Source organism: Pavona decussata, unplaced genomic scaffold (genome assembly GCF_977016875.1).
Source record: "Pavona decussata unplaced genomic scaffold, jaPavDecu1.1 SCAFFOLD_87, whole genome shotgun sequence".
NCBI lineage: Eukaryota > Metazoa > Cnidaria > Anthozoa > Scleractinia > Agariciidae > Pavona > Pavona decussata.
In genome coordinates, this window is record NW_028145504.1 from 4576258 (window position 1) to 4595839 (window position 19582).

Genomic DNA, 19582 nt, shown 5'->3' on the forward strand with positions numbered 1-19582 from the left:
AACATGATGTTTAATCCAAAGGTGAACTAACTTGCGAAACACATACTTTTGCCTTGTAACACAATTGTTTTGCTTGCTGTGTCATTTGTGAAGGCTTGGCATCATAGGATCATACTTGAAAGTGAGGCAAACTTGTGTCCATATTTCATTACAGAGAAAATAATTATCTTGATTTGTTGGGCTAACAGAAACAGGTAACGCAACACGTGCCGCAAGACAACCAACACAACACAAGATTAGGCTTGCTTCGACAAAGGCGAATGCAATAAGTTGTCTTCTGCATTCCTTAGACTGGACAAACAATAATATTTTATTATGTATGCATCACTTCTGACGTGGTACCTTTGAAATATCATAAAAATTGTAATAGATATCAGCCCTTGCTGGTACATGTAAACCATCTCTTCCAGCCCTCCCTACACTGTACCTCTTGACAGTGCCCTTGAACAATGGTACATGTATATGGCACACCAATAACAGATAATTATGCAAACGTTATTACAGTCAATATCCAATTCCAAAAGCCACAGTTACAAGCAACACAGGGTGGGTTGATTTGCCACTTACTAGGTTGTCCACTATTCTCTTTTGCACATGCCCTGGATACTGAGCGTGATCTCGGCTAGGTTCTGCTGATGATGGGTGGTATTGCTCTCTCCCCATTTGTTGGGTAAAGTAGAGAAAACAGTGAGAAATTGTATCTGGATTTCCATAATGAGGGTAAGGGGCATTTCTTGCCTCTTCGATTTCAAATCTTCAACAACTGACTTTAAAATGGTATCCAATTTGTTGTCACACCTATGAGGATGCACATGTGAGGCGTAAAAAATCTTCTTTCTGTTTGGATTACTTTAACCTGTAACTGGGTTTGAAAGTCCCAATACATTAATGATGCAACTCTAAGTGGCTGCAGTTGCTGTGCCTATAAGTGCCAGCAGTAGCACTGATGGAAACAAATCTGTCAACAAGTCAAATTTTCCATATGCTGGATGGAATTTGGACCTTTCAAGGGTAAAGAAAAATATTAATTAGGGTTGTATCTTTAGTTTCAGAGTATCTAAATAATTTTTGTTAAAAATATACCATGATAAAAATCGAAATATACAGTGCATTTTAAGGTACTAGTAATCATCGTAATAAAAATTAAAAGTAGTATGTAAATGTGGGTTCAGACCATCCTGCAAAACAGTTTATTTCCCATCACATGGGAAAACAATAGAGAAGATGGGAAACAAACTAGAAATATGTGACTCGCGAAGCTAGGGCTGGGTGGACAGTTGATCTACCTTGGTTGTACTGCCTGTGATATTCCAATCTGCGGTTCCTCTGCACCTCTGTTTCCTCCTGATGGTGCTGTCTTTGCTGAGCCAAGCGATGTTGTCTTTGCTCTGATGTTTCCTGATGTCTCCTTCTTGTTCGCTGCTCTCGCTGAATCTGAAGTCACCTTTCACATTGTTCAGGAGTTTCGTTGTTTAATCTCCCTTAGCGAATCTGTCTTCTTCCCTTGTGCGTACTCCTGTGGTTGATTTGCATCACAATTTGGTCATGTTTCACCAATAATAAACGAATTTGCACTGCTTGATGAATAAACACGTTCAGAGAGAGCACCATTGTGAGGCAGCGGTTTGCTGAAAAGCGCTGCCTAAAAAACCGGTTCTGTTGCATAGCAACTACAAATTGCGTTTAACGCCAGCCTGTCTTCCAACCTGTTGCTGCTTAGCAACCTTCCCTTTGTGTGACATCATTCATACTTTGTTTGCACTGTTGCCAGGCAACAACACAGACACCTTCAACGATATATAGATATATATGAATATATTTTTTGCTCGAATTTGCGTGGCTTAGCTCCGCTCGACGAATTTATTAACCTTGCTACGCTAAGGCCTTCGGCCCTCACTTTGCGAGGAAACATTTCTAATGGATATCACTGTTGGTTAGTTCAAGGTAGTTGATTCATTGTAACACTAAAGCCTGTAAAATAATGATGGTTATTGTTGTCTGTGTAGCACAGAGCTTTGAAATTGCACATCTTCTGTGCCAAATGTGATCTCTTATTATGGTTACTGCATATATAAGAAATCTGTAGTGAACTGTAAGAAGGCTTAATCTTGCACTGCTAATTAAGGTTGGAAAAGAAATAAACAGTTAGGATAAAGCAAATTATTTTAATTACAAATGTGGGTATAAAAACCATTATAGGACCAAATGAGCCTCGTATACAACAATGGCTTTAACTCTTGTCTGCACATCCTTGCTTTTAAGCACCTTCTGAACATTCTACTGTCAACATATTCTTCTGAATACCGAAACACTAAACTGAATTCCTTGATATTTTGCACAACACCGGCCTTTCCTTCTTCATCAACACTCTGTAAAAGGCATGCATTCAACACCCTCTCCAATTTTAAAGCTGACCCCTCATTAACGCTTTCAAAGGTGAAACAATGGTAACTAAGAAATTTTGCTTCTCGTCAACCGTTTACAGCCACCTTGTATGTAATCAAAAATAGCTGGTAAAACGTGATAAAATGAGAGACTATCCAAATCCCATGGGCAATACTGCCAGTTCATCTTTTTTTCTATACATTAATGATTTCCCTTAAAGTGCCTTACTGCTCAACATTTTGCTGGTCAAGATTTACACCCAGATTGCACCACATGCACTCAATGCCTTTGTTGGACATCATGCTCCCCTGGAAGGCCACTGACATTATTGGTTTTGTTCCGCTTAACCGTAGTGCCTGGATGGTGGAAGGATGGGGAGCTTCCCATGGGCATGGTACGGGTGGCGTTGTCACAATTGTATGCAAAGATGTCCTCTTTCTTCAAGTTCTTGGCTGAAGATGGATAGCAAAAACACTTGACTGACATGTAAAGGGCACAGTACTGGCCATTTAAACTGCCCTCTTCTCCATGCATTTTTCGCTAAGGCACACAAAACTGTCCCCCATTTTAACTGCAAATGTGCGGTTAGGTCAATGACTCAATTTGACAAAGAAGATCTTTACCTCAATGCAGTGTCCAGTATTGAAACTCACTATCTCGGCCTATCATCCATAAAATCAGTTGTATCCTATATAAAAAATTGTGTTTGTGCGATAGACTGGAGTAATGTGTCCACAAAAGAAGTTATTTTCTAAATAGGGCTGTCCCAACCTGAGATTTTGGGTCTACCAGTCTACCTACTGGTTTAATAGGTCTATGGATTTTTGTAAGTTAACCCCTTCACTACCACCGCCAAATCCACCCACCAACCGGTGGCCATCTTGGATTTTTACAAAATTTTTTATTTAGCTGAAAAATATAAAAATTCTCAATGGAAATATCTCAGCTCACCTAAACTTAGGATAATGAAATGATTTCAAGCCATGAAAGGTAATAAAAAGTGATTTTGCTCAAAGTCATTTTTTTCTGGCATTCATCTTGAACTTTCCATAAAAATGTTGTCTTGCTTACAAAAAAGGAATATACACTTGCTAAAATTGTATTTACACTAATTATTTGCTAATCGAAATGTTCGTGTGAAATAAAAATTAACAAAGCAATCTTCAGTCTCATTCTGTGTGATAAATCCTGAAGCAAGGTGCTGCACAAAGCCCTGGTTTGTGTGCACAGTCCCCACACTGGGATCTGCTCTCCTTCGTTTTGTTTTAGCTGGTACACACCACACATCTCTTCTGAGGATTCTGTTTGCTGTTTGTGGGAGGGATGAGTTTCTGGAAGTGGCAACACGAAAAGGGGTCAGAGGCTTCAGGTGCAGAGGGCTCAGAGGCAGATGCTGCAAGTAAGTAGTTGATACAATCAAGCTTGAAACGGAGAAGTTGCTTTGTGCCACCTTCCTTCTTGAAGAGGATGTGGGCATTCAAGATGCCTTCTTCTATGAAGTGAAATGCAACCTTTTTAGTCCACTTCATGCTTTTTCTGATGTAAGAGTAGGTGCCAATCATCTCATCATTCTTATCAACACCACCCATGTATCTGTTGTAGCGTTCAATCAATTTGAGCTTTCTGACAACATTGCCTTGGCGGTCGCGCCTTCTTGTGTTGATGACATTGGCCTTGTGAATAGCAGATAGGAAATATATTTCCTTTTTGTCATTGAAGTTAGTTTTCATGCCTCCTGTACCTACAGTGTATGCTCACCCTTTGGGATGTTCGGGTTCTTGAATGTGACTGGAACTTGTAGCCGGTTTTTCCTCGCCATACCACAGGCAGCTGTGTTGTTTTCATACAAGTAGGTAAAGAGAACCTTGCTTGTATACCAGTTGTCAACAGAAACATTGGTACCCTTTACCCAGCTTATCTTCCATCAATCTAGGGATTACAGCTCCACTCACACCTAATCTGTTGACCAACTGTCGATCTCCAGCGTGCTGCTCTGGTTCCTTCCCCAGGTAAACGCATGATTTCCAAAGATAACCATAAGTCTCACAGAGACTGAACATTTTGATGCCAAAACGAGCCCGCTTCAGTGGAATATCAGCAACAACTCCTCATCTATTGAGATTTCCCTCTCTGGAATGTAAGTTTCTTGAACTTGGACAGCAGGTTATCTACAAGTGGCCCGACTTTGTAAAGCCTGTCCCTATTGGCATCATTAGGATCATACTGGGAATTATCAGCAAAATGCAAAAAACGTGAAACAGTTTGGCAACGGTTTCGGGACATTACACTGAACCTAGCAACAAGGGATTTGTGCTCCAGTAGTCAGGCAACTCAGGCTTTCTCACAATTCCCATTAGTAGGCTAGGAGCTATGAACTTCATCTCACTTCTGGTTGTATCAAACCAAGACTGTGCCTGAGAATGTCTGGGCAAGTTTGGATTATTCCTCTTGTATTGCATTGCAGACAAGTTTGTTTGCGTAACTAACAAATCAAAAAATTCATCTGTCCGCATCCGTGTAAAGTTCTGGGAAAGCTTCCTCTCTTGTCAACATCTGTCCTCCTCATTGAGTCACCATTTTGAAATGTTCTCAAAAAAATTTCAAGGCACTACATCCGGTCAGCAGCTTTTCAACATTAGTGCGAGATCTTTCTCAACAACCAGATTAAATTTATTCATGCAATCTTGAACGACCAGACAGTGAGTCACGTTTTTTGTTTGAGGACTGGAGGACGTATATATGCTTCCTTGATAGGGAAGGGGTTTGGGAGTTTGGGAGTTTATTAAAGCCATTTTCTAGTCATGTCATCAATTTTTTTCCCTGATGTAATACATAATTGATCTCATTAACCTTTTCTTGTGTTTTTTCACCATTGGTGCTGGGAGGTTTATTGTTGAGTTGTACTTGAGCCTTATTTATTTTGTCTGTCGTTTTGCATCACACGAACACGTGTTGTGAGAGCCCTCACAATTCTTACATTTAACAATTGCCTTACAGTCAGGGAAGCAATGGCCCTTCTTAATACATTTGAAACATCTACCATCCTCGGTGTTCGTGACCTTCGTGCATTCCTCTGGTGAGTGGGTTCCAAGGCAGAATGCACATCTTTGATCTTGCCCATTTGCGGTGAACAGCGCACTGGCAGTGAAAGGGTCCTTTCTTTTACCGCTGGATCCAACTCGGCGTTGCGTCCGACAGTGATCCTCTCTCAGTTCCACTTCGACCAGGAGTGCGTTCAACATGTCGCCCAACGTCCACTGCAAGTACTCCTTTCCGCGCGTGATTGTTAGTCCGATGGAATCTGGAATCATCTTCAAAAACGCTGGGACGACAACTTCGGAATAGCTCCGTTCTTCCACTCCTTGAGCCTGTAATGCTCTATACTTCGTTTCTGCGAAGTCGTAGAGGCTGCGCAGTCTTAGTGTGTCACCCTCATTGAATACGGGACGCGCACTCAACATTAGGTTAACAAGTGCTCTTTGAATTACGATCTTTTTGCCATAGCATTTCTTCAAGAGTTCTAGCGCCGCCTCGTAGTTGGCTGACGTCAGTGCAAATCCTCCAATTGCTGATTTTGCCAGTTCAAGCAGCAAACTCCTTAAATATGAGAATTTGTCGACGTTTGAAAGCCCATCATTCTGGTGGATGGCACTTTCAAACGAATCCCAAAACTCCTGCCATTCGCTGAGTTTGCCATTGAACTTCTTCACTTCCAACTTTGGAAGCTTCGCTCGCACCACCTTCTGTTGGCTACTGTGACTATTCTGGCTTAGGTTAAGACTCGCCTGTACTTGCGGTGGTGTCAATGGTGGTAGATGAGGGGTGGTTTGCTCTGTAAGTCATTCTTCGATGGCCGCCAGTGTTGGCGTTGCGTCCGCTCTCAATCGGCCACTCCTTTCAATGTCCTCTGCTATCTCCTCTTCTGTGGTTTTTTCATCGGCTGCCAACTCGGCCAAGATCTGCTCATCCAGTGGCGAGATCTTTTCAATCTGTTCTTTTAGGCTGGCTCTCCATTTTAACAGTTCAGTCTTTGTGGTGGTGGCAAATCCATCATCAAGAAAGGCTCCAGCCTCTGCGATGACTCTCTTGAGGAAGACACGATGGCCTGCTCGTACTTTCTTGTTCGACATTTCTTTTTTCTATCCGGCTCGAAGGACCAGGTTTCGCGGAATTGCTCTCCGCACACGCTGGTTCAACAAATAAGGACTGTATACTTTCTTTGAATTAGCTTTATTCTACTGATCACAACATTACATGTTCCGTTCTACAATGTAACTTAATTCCATCTGATTAAAAGTTACACAAATGCTACGTTTATTAGCTACGGATACACACACCCAGATACGTAAGTCCGGTGTGGTAAGATAAGTTAAGCTAACTTGACAAAGTTCCAGTTTGGTTTTACACATTCTTCAATGATTCGTGGCCACTAATTTCCTGTTACATCAGTTTGTTTGACAATCATAGTGTTTATTTATGCATGCGGTTTTACTAGCGACTATATGATTAAATACATCATTGTTTGTAAAAGCTCTACTACACAAAGTCGGTCAATACTTCCTGTGACATTCTACCGATCTCTACTGGCGCGCGGTAACAAAACAATAGCTTACTTAATAAACAGCTAAACATGCTAAATATATCAAAACAAGAGAAAATCTAATTACGAGTAAACGTTCCATAACAAAGGGAGCTATTGCATTTACTAAGCTCTGTTCATCTTTTAGTTTGATTTCTTCAATTTCTCTATTGAAAATTATCTCCGGCATTATGTGTGGTTTCGCTGAGTATTTTCAAACAGGTCCAATTTGTTAATATGTTTCTCTAGTTTTTTTGATAGACTTCAGTCTTGGCTATTTTAGCCTCCACGGTATTTTTGAGCCTTGCTTCAGAAAGTCTTGTTTTGGTGGGCTGCTCTCCCTTTGTTTGTTTTGGCAAAAGCACTTCCTGCACGACATCCAAGACCCTTACTGCATAGGAAGTCAAAAACACCAGGAAACAGGTGGGCAAGCCTTGAATAATGAAGGTGAGCACCAGTTTCTGGTGGCATCTACTGTCAGCTGTATAGAGAAACCATGACTGGAGCTTTCATCAATGGCAAGCCCTTCACCTCCCATGTCATGTTAAACCCCACATAAGACTTCTTCAATGTTTCTCTGTCCTGTGGTTGTGATCTGCCTCTCGGTTACATTGGTATCAACAGTGTCCTCCACTGCTGGGTCACCAGCCTCAAATGGCAAAACATTACGCTTGCAAATGGTTGAAGAGAATGAACAACGGTCATGGAGAGGTTCAAGAGATTTAATTGTAGTATGCAATGTTTTATAGGCAGCAGCACAAAAGCAGCCTTTGGCATCGACAAAGTCTTTAACCTCTTGCTCGCAATGTCTATGTCAATGCCCATGAAAGATGAAAATGACATGTGACTGGCTACCATCTCTTCCAACCCTTCCAGCCTCTTGATGCTGGTGTAAACTTGACAGTGCTGGTTCCCAGTTGACAACATAACAGACATCTGGGAAATTCACTCCTATACAGAGTGCCGTGGCTGCAATGATGACACATTTCTCACCTTCACCCTTGAACTGATTCATAAGTCTGTACCTTACCACTTTGCTAGGAATTAGAATGAAAGTTCTGTGTTGTCTTGATCGTGGCAAGTGTAACTACAAATTCCAGTAGTGAGATCAAGATACTCTGGTGGACAGGAACAACCTTTGTGTTTGGTTTGTATGTTTACTTTTCCTTTTCCCAGAACTGGAAGAAAGAGCTTGAAATTTTGCTGTAGATTATAATGTGTCTTGCAGCCCCCTTTGTTCATTCGTTCTTGAGTGTGTTCGTGAATAAGTTCTTAAGAAAGATCTTTGGTTAGCAATAGGAACCTGGTCCTTTGTGTTCGTATAAAAATGAAATCCTTAAAACATAACTTGACAACTCTAAGTTGTCTGAGATTAGAACATTAAGGGGCATGTTTAAATGTGATAAGTTCAATGATACTGCATGGATAAACACAAGGCATGAGAGGTTCTTGTGTTGTAATATATGATACCTTTTTTTTTCTCTTCCTTAAACAAACAATTCTTGAATGATAACAATAACTACTCGGAAAATGCGTTCTTTTCCGAGGGATTACCATGAAATGTGGCTGAGGTCTTCGGTTGTTGCTGTTTTTGTTGTCTGCTGAAGTGTTGTAGTGACTGCAGAAATGCCTGATGTTCCAGAACCAGTGTAATGAGAGGTTTTTGGCTATTCTGCTGAGAAGAGTTTGTCTTATTTCGGTGACATTACTGGTACTCGAGGGCAAGCAAATATTACTTGTGGATTACTTGGAATCAGTGCATGGCCTGAAAATTAGCAACAGGCTGTGCTAGCGCGGGATAGCTTTGTTCTCATTTTAGCTATTGAAAGCGTAAATGTAGGAAGAAAGCATAGATTGTTTGAGTTCAGCAGCTGTTTTACTGAAGTGCAAAGTACATAATGTTCCATTAGCAACCTGACAATCTATTGAAAGTATGTGTGATTTAGTGTAAGTAGTCAATGTTTCAACTAGTAATTGAATTTCCATGCATTCCAGGACACCCGTTGAGTCAATGATATCTTTTAGAATTTGGATTTTTTGATGACCTTTTACAAGGAGAAGGATGTTGGGCTGTGTCTGTGAACAAAATGAGCTGGATTACCCGAGATATTGGAAAGATGAAATACATGTAGCTCTGCTTCATGAATTGTATGGCGGGCCAAGAAGGGCAACAGGAAGGCCATGCAACCTTCTTGTGGCACAGCGATAGGTTTGCTGGGCATCTTCTGGCTCAACAAGGAGGAAGGCTGTATCAAGGGTAAACATGGCTGGTAGTCCGGCATGAACTGGATTTAAGGCAATCCGCTTTAGAATGAAGGACCCAGAGTGGAACTGGAAACCATCAATTTCGCACACAAACACAAGATCCATCGCAGTGCATATTTTCCATAGCTTTCCACGTTATATATAAGCAACTGAAAATAACCGATAAAAACGAACGGCGTTTCGGTGTCGTCATGACGCCATTACCAAGTTCGGAGTCTTTGAAATAAAGTCAATGTCAGAAATAGCTATCCAAAATTGACACGTTATCTCAGTTTGAATGCTAATATGCAAAAATGAACACAATAACATTAATAATAATAATAATAATAATAATAATAATAATAATAATAATAGAAGTAATAATAATAATAATAATAATAATAATAATAATAATAATAGAAGTAATAATAATAGTGATTTAGTTATACAGTAGGCATATTTCTAAGGTCCAAACAACACAGCAAATGAACAAATGAAATGAAAAGATTTGGGGGAAGCTCACTTGTTGGAAGAAAATCACATGGGCTTTTATAAACAAAAAGTTAACAAGTTAAAAAAAAAGGAAATAAATAAAACAAAAAAGGAAAATAGAAATTAACCGTTGAAGTAAATTAGAATATGGAGCCACCTATTTGCATGCCACTGAATAACAATACAGCCTATTGTAATATGCCGTGATTGCTCGAGATATTGGAAACACTGGCAGCATAGCTATGATGAAATAGCTCTGTTTCGTGAATCGTACGGCAGGCCAGGAAGGGCAAAAGAAAGGCCATGCAAGTTTCTCTTGGTGTAGCGATAGGTTTCCTGGGCATCATCTGGCTCAACAAGGAGGAAGGCTGTATCAAAGGTATAAATGGTCAGTGGTGTGACCTGAACTGGATTTAAGACAATCTGCTAGAGAATGAAGGGCCCAGAGTAGAACTGGAAACCATCAATTTCGTACACAAACACAAGGTCCATAGCAGTGCATTTTTTGCATACCATTCAACGTTATCTCAGTTTTAATGTAAATTTGCAAATGAGCACAATGATAATGATAATAATAATAATAATAATAATAATAATAATAATAATAATAATAATAATAATAATAATAATAATAATAATAGTGATGTAGTTATACAGTGGGCATATTCCTAGGGTCCAAGCAACACAGCAAATGAACAAAACAAATGAAAAGATAACAAGGCATGAGAGCTTCTAGTGTTGTAATATATAATACTTTTTTTCCTCTTGCTTAAACAAACAATTCTCGAATGATAACTATAGCTACTCAGAAAATGTGTTCTTTTCTGAGGGATTACCTTGAAATGTGGCTGAGGTCTTTGGTTGTTTTTGTTTTTGTCGTCTGCTGAACCGTTGTAGGAACTGAAGAAATGCACGATGTTCCAGGACCAGTGTAACAACATCTTGTAATGAAAAATAATGATGCTAATGATCAGACTTTTGAAGTCGAATAAAGATGGAAAGGAGAGTGAACGGTTTCTCATAAATGAGAACCTTGTAGAATTACTAGTAAGTGACTCACGGATATAATGAAGGCTAAAACATGAATTTCAGTCATTTCAGCATCAACAAAACCGACTGGCTTATCAGGTGTGGGCCACAAGCCCCTCTGAAGAATTTGTAAAAACCCTATTGTGATAGCTGACACACTCAAGTGAATGTCCTTGTAGAATCTTGGCAGGTGGGAATTATAAAGCTGGCTGATGAAAGAAACCGAAATAGGCCAAAGTACAGGCTTCCCGTAACGTGCATGTGATCCTGGTTGTTGAGGTCTAACATCCTGAAAGTGATAGTCACAATGGTGTTTGTGACAGGCAAATGCAAGACTGAAAGGTTGCCCTATTACCGCTTGATGCCTGGCAATACCCTTAAGAAATATTTATGACCTTAATTTGACAAATTAGACTTCCCAGTGGAGGTGATCTCTTAGATAAGCCGCACCCCCAATTTTGAGGCCAGATTTGGGGTAAAAAGGTGCAGCTTATACATGAGTTTTTTATGGTACACTGTGATAAGGCCACAAAAATCCTTTCAACTCGTATTCAGAGTAGTGTTATAATAATAAAGGGCTGGATGCATAACCACCTTTTGTCGAATGTTGGGCCATTTTTTTCCCCGGATTTGTCTCAATTTTTCCATGTGGGCTTGGTTTTAGTCAACAAACATTGCCCTGTATTTTTTTCGCTGGTTTGCTCTTCGTTTTCAAGAAATAACTTATGCCAAAACCTCAGTTTTCCTTGCGGTATATTTTGGAGATCTTTTGTTGAACGAGAAACAAAAGAAACCTTTTGTTTCACTGAACAATGAAGTCAGCGAAGAGTCGTATTAGCTGCTCGCTGTTCGAGCCAATGCAAGTTATGTATCGGTTCAACAGAAGGACAGTTGGGCTTTTTTTCCTTTTATTTCTCCTCTTCTTTTTGAAACCAAAACATCCGTTAAAAAAAGTGCTTTTGAAATCACTAAAATTAACCGTTTAAGTTCATAGCAAAATCCACCTTCGATTTAAGTGAAGTTGGAACATTTGAGTGTTTAAACTATTAAAGTTTTCAAAAAGCGACATCGACAGCCTGAAAAAGGCAGAGAACATGAACAACGACAAATCCGATGGTGACATGTTATCGAGTACGGTAAGGAAAAATGTGTGTTTCTTTTGTTCACATTTCGCTGCACATTGAATTAGTTTTAGTTCGCACTCTGTTCAACATCATCGACCGAGCACATATGACAAACCTCACACTTCAGGTTTGCAAAATTGCTTCGTTGACATTGTAAACAGAAGCCTTTCTTAACAGAATAGCAGTACACTGTTTGTAGAAATTTTCAAGTGATTGCCAAAAAAGCCAAGCCAGGAGCAGCCTCTTATTTCTCTTTTGATCAGTTGAGTAAGGGTGTACCCAAGCAAGCAAGTGGCGTAAGCGCGAGAAATGATGTCTAATTGCATTCGGATTTGCTTGCTGATTTCCTAAGTACTTTAGGTAAAATCCAAGATAGTGAACAACACTCTACGGCAACCATCGTTAATCAAAATATTGACATTGTTAGCAACTTTTTATACTTTCGTTGGTTTAATTGTTATGCTTACGCAGAAATGACAAAAAGCAAAATTTACAGCGGATCTGACAAATATTGGAAAGCAATAAAAGACATTCAACTACAACAAAAAAAGTAAAATTTACATCGAATCTGGCAAAGCAATAAAAGACATTAGAAGGTAACAAAACAAAGTAAAGTTTACAGCGGATCTGGCAAATATCGTAAATCAATAAAACACAATCGAAGACAACAAAAAAAGCAAAATTTTCAGCGGATCTGGCAAATATCGTAAATCATTAAAAGACATTCCAAGATGACAAAAAAAAAGAGCAAAATTTACAGCAGATCTGGCAAATACCGTAAATCAAAACATTTGAGGATTACTGAACAAAATTTAAAACTCTAAAGAAAGTCACTGCTCAGGAATAGGGGGTAGTGGTCCAAGTAGTTGCCTTAGTTGTATATCTTGAGTCGATGACTCCCTTACCCTCTTTCCTTGCTCCCCCCTAATCCTGAGCCAACAGTAAAATAAAATATTACAAAGGTTAGCACAACTCCAGGAAAAACTAGGCTGAAAAAAATGCTTCAAGAAAAAATAAACTTGAGAACAAAATCCACGAAAAATAAATAAAATTTACATTTGTATGGTCAGTTCCAGTGCTTGTGGTTTTGCTTGAAAGTGTGAAAGTGTGCTTGAAGATGAAGGTAAGATCTGAGAGGTGATTGGCGAGGCTTTTAAAGAGGAGGTTGATGTCAGCGTGGGTGCAGTTGATGAAAGTGAATTTGATGAGGCTGGTGTTGGCGTTGAAGAAGGCTTGATACAGACTGATGGAGACTTTGGAAATTTGCTGCAGTTTAGGTGTTGTGGCCAGGGCAGATTGATGCGGTTTTAGAGGTGGATGCAATTAAAATAAACGTCGAGGCAAACAGAACGGCAAGGCGAAACAGATGAAAATTAGGTGTCATTGGTTCAAAGCGGCAAATGTGGGAAGCAAACGAAAAGACCAGTGAACTGCGAGCAGTTTAGCGTAATGAGGTGTTCAAAGTGGTGCAGGACGTCTTTCGCCAAGTAGTTTTGTTGGACGTAGTCGATGCTTGTGTTATAGACTGGCTCTTGCACTTTACACATCGGTATCTTCACAGTGTGGCATATTTTGCCATTCGTTGGCAAGATGATGGCACATAAAATCATCAGCACAGCATACATTTTCTGAATCACGGCTCACTTGAATATGACTTGTGGGCTAATGTCACATGAAAATTGCTTAAACAAACTTGTTATGTTTGCAACCTTTTTACTGGCCACTTAAAAGGTGAAGATTCTAGCAGAGCGGAAACTTTGGTAAAGAACAGTTCATCACAAAGAATTGCTCTTTGTGCATTGATCTCCAATGGTGCTTGCTAACCGTGACATGGAGTACTTGCATTAATTTTTGTTCGGTCTTCAAACTCAGATAAAAAAAGATATAAAAAATGAAGTCTCACACCTAGTTCAATAGGACTAAACAAAAATACTGTATTTTGCTACACTTCATAGATGCATATTGGATGAAATAGCGTCTACCTAGAAGGTCCAACTTTTTAAGGAAAAACATGGTCATTCCCACAACATACTTACTAAACGCTCACCTCTCTAGGAAACTAAATAAGCCTAAGATGTATGCACCATTCAATTGAAATGAACAGAATGTCTGTTTGACCGGGGCTGTTCACCCGAAATGGGGACAACAGCGGGGACTTAACATTAAAGAACATTAAGCCGAATCCTTGCCCTTCTATTTATGTGATTTTAAATAAAAACGTTTGCCATAACTGGGTGTGTGACTTAATATAATGTCATTAGATAGATAAAAAAAGTTGCACTGTAGACATCGTCCCTTACCTCAACAATGCATTACATCACAGTTGAAGTGCGCTGCAGGTATCAAAATATTTCGTCCTTTGGTGATTGATTTCAAATAAAGAAAAATAGGGTTGATAGAAAATAAGAAAGGACCTTAGTAGACAAGTTTTAAAAAACAAAGAAAGAACTCAAATAATTGAATAGTTTAAAGTAACATAAAAGTAAAAGCTTTATAAGTAAACTGTAGTGTTAGAAAATCCTGGGGTGCAATTTTGGCCTCACAGCCACAAAGGCCTGAAAGGCTGTGAGCCACTGAAGGTTTAGGTATCAGGTTATCAATTTCTAAATGCGATGATTGCAAGTGGAGCTGACTCGGTATCGGATAGCAACAGGCTCTGGAAGTGAATTTACATGAACATAATCCGATATCTCATTAGCAAAATCCCTTTGATAACCACACCATGAATTCTTACCTGGGAGGCAGCGGTCATGGTTTGGATTTTCATCAGCTGCCGTGGTGTGGTGCCATTTGGCCATAATTGCAGTTTGCATGCAAGAAAGATCATGATTGTTCTGTCTTAGTGCCATTCCGTAATACAATTGTAGTTTGTCTATCGATTGTCTAAGTTTCCCTTGCCACCAATTCCACCAAGCAGGTTGCCCCAATCTCTTTTTCAGTGAATGAAGTCTTGAACAAAGGTGCTTTTGAACCAGTTTTTGTTTAAAATTACCAATTATTTGCCTTGAGTGTCGCCATATATAGCTTCCTGCACTAGAAGGTTGTGGGTCTTGTTATCCCCTTCACCAAGAAACTCAATATATTGCTGGCCATGTTTCTGCACAGATCTTTGAAATATGTTAGGCGTTTCTGCAGCGTCCAAAGATTCACATGAGCTGGAAAAACCACCTGACAATTGTGCTGATAGCCCTCCCACTAATGTTCAAACTCGGCTGATCGTTCCTTTGCCCTCCATAATTTGCAGTGTCCACACTCTGTGACTGTTGATATCAGTATTGCCACCCCATAAGAAGAAGAGAATCCCCATTTTCTCCAGGTTCCATATCCTAATACCCTAATGTCGTAACATCCGTCTTTTTTGGCTTTGTGAAAGGCTTTGAATTCACTTAAAGCTTTTGATATGCTTTGTAATACAACAGATTCAGCTACAGTTTGAACAGCTTTGATGTGGTCACAGTAAAAATTTTCATTCATTGGCGGTAACATGTTCATTACACATGTAAATTTTTCGAGGCCTTGATGTCCTACGCCATTGTTTCATGTCGCCAAAATCACTCTTGGGTTAACATCAAAAGCTTGGCCATTTTCGACTTTAACAGATGGTAGCAGATTGATCACAATGACAACACAAACAAGGGCGAAACAGAATAGTAAAAATAAGAACTACAATACAAGTGATACATGTTACAAATTTGTCTATCTATTGACAGATCAGGGTGTCTGGCAATGGCACAAACAATCCAATGGAGTTTGCTTACGTCAGTTGTGTCTTCCTAGTCCATCTTTTTCTGGATCTTTATTTTTCCTTATTACCTTCAATGATACGCAGTGAGTTGTTGACTTCACCCAACTGCATTGCAATCTCGCCTTGACCCCTCTGTTGCAACGTGTACTTTATGTCACCAATTCTTGTAAAGACTGCGTGGAATTTGGAAGTGACATTTACTTGGTTGTTGGACATCATGTCAACATTGCCCACTAAATTTTCCCTGACATGAGAAGTATAAAAAGGTAAATATTATTAATACTGGCATTTTACTTGGCCATACTGAACTGAAACTTACTGCCAATGCAGTGACCGCTTTTCTTGTGTAGGGGGACGTGAGAACTTAAGATACAGTGACCAAAAGTCTTACACAATCCAGTACTAACACGGGTTTATTTTGGCTGAGGTATACTTCTGATTGTGCGATCACCACTAAAGAAAGGGGTAAATGTGCATACCTAAAGCTTGCGCTTATTTCATACTCTGGAACTGACACGGGAATGTCAAAGACTGTCAGGTCTGTAAATTTGCATGGGTTACTTGAGAAAGATGCTTCAAGCAAATTCAAACGTGGACAAAATGTTCAGAAATCGTATATCTAGTCCACGTTTAGCTTGGAAGCATCATCATCATTTGGCAGGTGATACAACGATTTAAAGTCAGGAGGCTGTTACAGCAACCCAACACAATTGGAACCACTCGCTTAGTGTAAAAAGGAATGAAGATAGGCCTGCCCGACTCCCACTCGCGTGCTTTTAGCTTTGGTTGTTGCTCTATTAAATGCCATTTGCTCATAAGGATTTCCTTTAAGTTTGGCACTGATGGATGATATTGTGTTACAAACGGCAACATTCTTTTATTTTCTTTATTCTTTTGTTGGAGGGCTTGTGATCTGTCTTGGAAATTTACTTGTGCGAGGTTTTTTTTGATAAACCCTTTAGGGTAACCTCTCTGCAAGGTGCGTTTTAAAGGTTTTAATTTTCTCTTCAAATGATGTTTTAGAAGAGTTTGTCCTCAGAAGTCGTAAAGCCTCTCCTTTGACAAATCCCCTTTTGACACCGGTTGGGTGACAGGACGAGAAATGTGTATATTGAAATGTCTCAGTCGGTTCTAAGTGGGTTCGCACATCAAGTACTGATTTTGTTTCGAATCTTACGCCTTTGTAGATGATGGTGTCCAAGACAGTTATTTCAGTATCTGAAACTTCAGCCAGGAATTTGATTGTAGGGTGGTGTTTGCTTGCTTGTTCAATGAAGTGTGTAATTTCTCCTCTGTTGGTGTTCCAGAGGGAGAATATGTCGTCAATGCAGCGTTTCCAAACAAGTGGTTTGATTGCGCTTTGGCTCGTGATTTCTGTTTCAAATCTGCCCATGAAAATATTGGCAAAGGCGATTGCCATCTTTGTTCCCATGGCGGTTCCATGTGTTTGGAGATAATTCTTTCCATTAAACTGGAATGAATTTTCTTTTAAAATAAGCCTGAGCGCTTCTTTAAGTAGTGGAGTAGGGATAGGAGGTTTATTTTCATAGAATGCATCATATGCTCTGCATACTGTTTGGATTCCCTCCTCCTGCGATATGTTTGTATATCAGCTTGTTACGTCCATTGAAACAAGAAAAATCCCCGTTGGTACTTTTGATCTCTCTATGAAGTTAATAAATTCAGTTGTATCTTTCAGATATGATCTCTGCTGTTGTGCTATAGGCTGAAGAATTCTATCAACAAATGATGATAGTTTCTCTGTAGGGCCATCACATCCTGGTATTATGGGTCTCCGACTGGTGTCGGTTTGTGAATGTTAGTAAGTGTGTAGAAGACCGGAATTCGAGGCGGGTTTGATCTTTCACAAAGCCATTTTTCAGTTGTTTCATCTGTGTGGTTTTTGTGGTAGAGTTCATTAACTAGTTGTAGAACTCTGCAGTTTGTCTCCTCTGCCATTGGTTCTGTAAGTGGTCTGTGGTGTTCTTTGTTATCCAGTTGAATTTGACCTTCTCTGATTTTGTCTTGTATGCTGAATACAACAGTGGTTGTCCCTTTATCTGCCTTTTTAAGGTTGATCTCTTTGTCGTGCTTTAAGGCCTTGAGTGCCTTTTGTGCGGCTGTTGGCAGATTATGTTTTGGCTTTGTGGGTTTGGTTTCTGCAAGTTGTATTTTAACCTCTTCTAAATAACTCTCTAGGGCAACTGATCGTTGTATTGGTGGTTTCCACGTCGATTTTACATGGAACGGATGTGGTGAAATTCTCAAAGCCACGCAAGAGTTGCAGTTGCATTTGTTTTTCGTTAGTCACGGGTGTAGGGATAAATTTACGCCCTATTGCTTATAAGTTAATTTAATCTTTGGTAAGATCTTTGTTAGAGAGGTTTTTTATGTGGTTTTTGTTTGCCTCAAACTGTGCAGTTATATTTCTTTTGTTTTTGATTTGTTTGCGGTCTTTGCGCTTTCTGTTCAACAAGTGTTGCGTTTGTTGTTTCCATTTGGCCCCGTCGTTATTTAATGACTCAGAGAGCAGGCATGTGTACTGTTTAAATTGTTTATTTTCTTTGCCTTTTACAGTTGACATTAAATCGTTGAACTCGGCTATTCTCTTTTCTAGGTTCTCTGCTATCTTGTAGATATTGCCCATTGTTTCATTGCTCTCTCTATTCACCGAGTGTGTTACTTTCTTGGTTTTTGAAAATCTAGTTACATCAGTGTTCGTAGTTTTGTTTGGAACTTTAGGTCATTTTTCATGCTTGATTTCCGATCTAAAATGATCCGTTTCGCGTTAATGAAAACGAGTTAGAGCCCTAACGAACTCTTGTTCCGCAGTTTTGCGGATGCGTTTAAAAATGTCAGTTTTGAATTCAGTGTCCGCTCTAATGCGAGCTCTTGCCGTATACTTTAATGGTTCCGGGCATGTTCCTCTTTCGGAGTGCCTTTTGAGTGCTTTTATCGCCTTTTAAGCATTATTTAACTTCTCTTCTGCTGACAGTGTTTGGCTGTAATGGCGTTTTCTGTTCTGCTGTATGAGTTTTGGCTCTTTCTTGTTCTCCTTGTACTGCTGTCCTTTTGGCGGCCTTTGGCTGCTTTCAAAATCTTCGTGGTCCGACTTATCGGGCGCGGCAAGGAGCTCATCTTCATTTTCACTTGGTTCCGTTAGCTTCATTGGTTTTTCTTCTGTTTCAGAGGCATTTTCTATGCTTGTGCCAGGGACAGCTAGTAGTCCTTCTGACATTAGTTAAGTTCTCAACATGTTCACTTTGGTGATGGTCAGGCAAGACCGTGGTTTCAATCCTAATCTTGTGGATCTCTTCAGTTGCTGATTTTTGAGAAATGATAAAGATGAGTTCTCGGTATCATTTCAAATATTCACGCTCTTTGATATTTTATACGCGTTGGAAGGATCGAAAATCCCTTGTTTCTATTGATTCCTCTATTGACCAATCATATAGCTGTGATTTCGATTCTTGCAGGTTAACCTTGAGCTGGGTTTTCTGTGATGGCTAAATCGTTGAATTTCAAACATATACTGGCATATTACCTTAAGATGGTTGATCATGTAGGATTGTGATGTTGTTTCCTGGCGTATTGCCGAGTCAGGATGACTTTTTTGATTGTTGTATTCAAGAAAACTTATGTTTTCTTCTCTGTTTCGCTCAGTTTGCACAGCTTATGTAAAGCTGGTGTGGTAAACCGCAATGAATGTTCCTCACTGCGTGGGACGGGGCCTATCTGATAAGCATACTCAGTGTAAAAAGGAATGAAGATAGGCCTGCGCGACTCCCGCTCGCGTGTTTTTAGCCATGTTCAGTTATAGTTTTGCTCTGAGTATGTCTTTTAGGGAACGCCCTCTCTTGCCTTAATCTGTGCTGCATCAGGTAGGCCAGTCCGGAGGAAAATTGGAGGTTCCTTGGTGACGTGGCATTGTAAGGATGTTCTGCTCTAAGAACCATTTTTATTTTGGATAGACCTTGATTCCAG

The 19582-nt window shown here is 39.8% G+C and overlaps 2 protein-coding genes and 1 pseudogene across 2 annotated transcripts; all 3 read right to left on the reverse strand.

The window, feature by feature from the left end:
- Positions 1-5300: 5300 nt before the first annotated feature.
- LOC146474921 (uncharacterized) lies at positions 5301-5846 on the reverse strand. Its single transcript, XM_085116860.1, has one exon. The coding sequence runs from the start codon at positions 5844-5846 to the stop codon at positions 5301-5303; it is 546 nt and encodes a 181-aa protein (XP_084972986.1).
- On the reverse strand, positions 5429-7378 carry LOC146474922 (uncharacterized). Its single transcript, XM_085116293.1, has one exon. The coding sequence runs from the start codon at positions 6513-6515 to the stop codon at positions 6225-6227; it is 291 nt and encodes a 96-aa protein (XP_084972419.1). The 5' UTR covers positions 6516-7378; the 3' UTR covers positions 5429-6224.
- Positions 7379-16008: 8630 nt separating this feature from the next.
- Positions 16009-17899, reverse strand: LOC146474923 (uncharacterized; annotated as a pseudogene).
- Positions 17900-19582: the final 1683 nt, after the last annotated feature.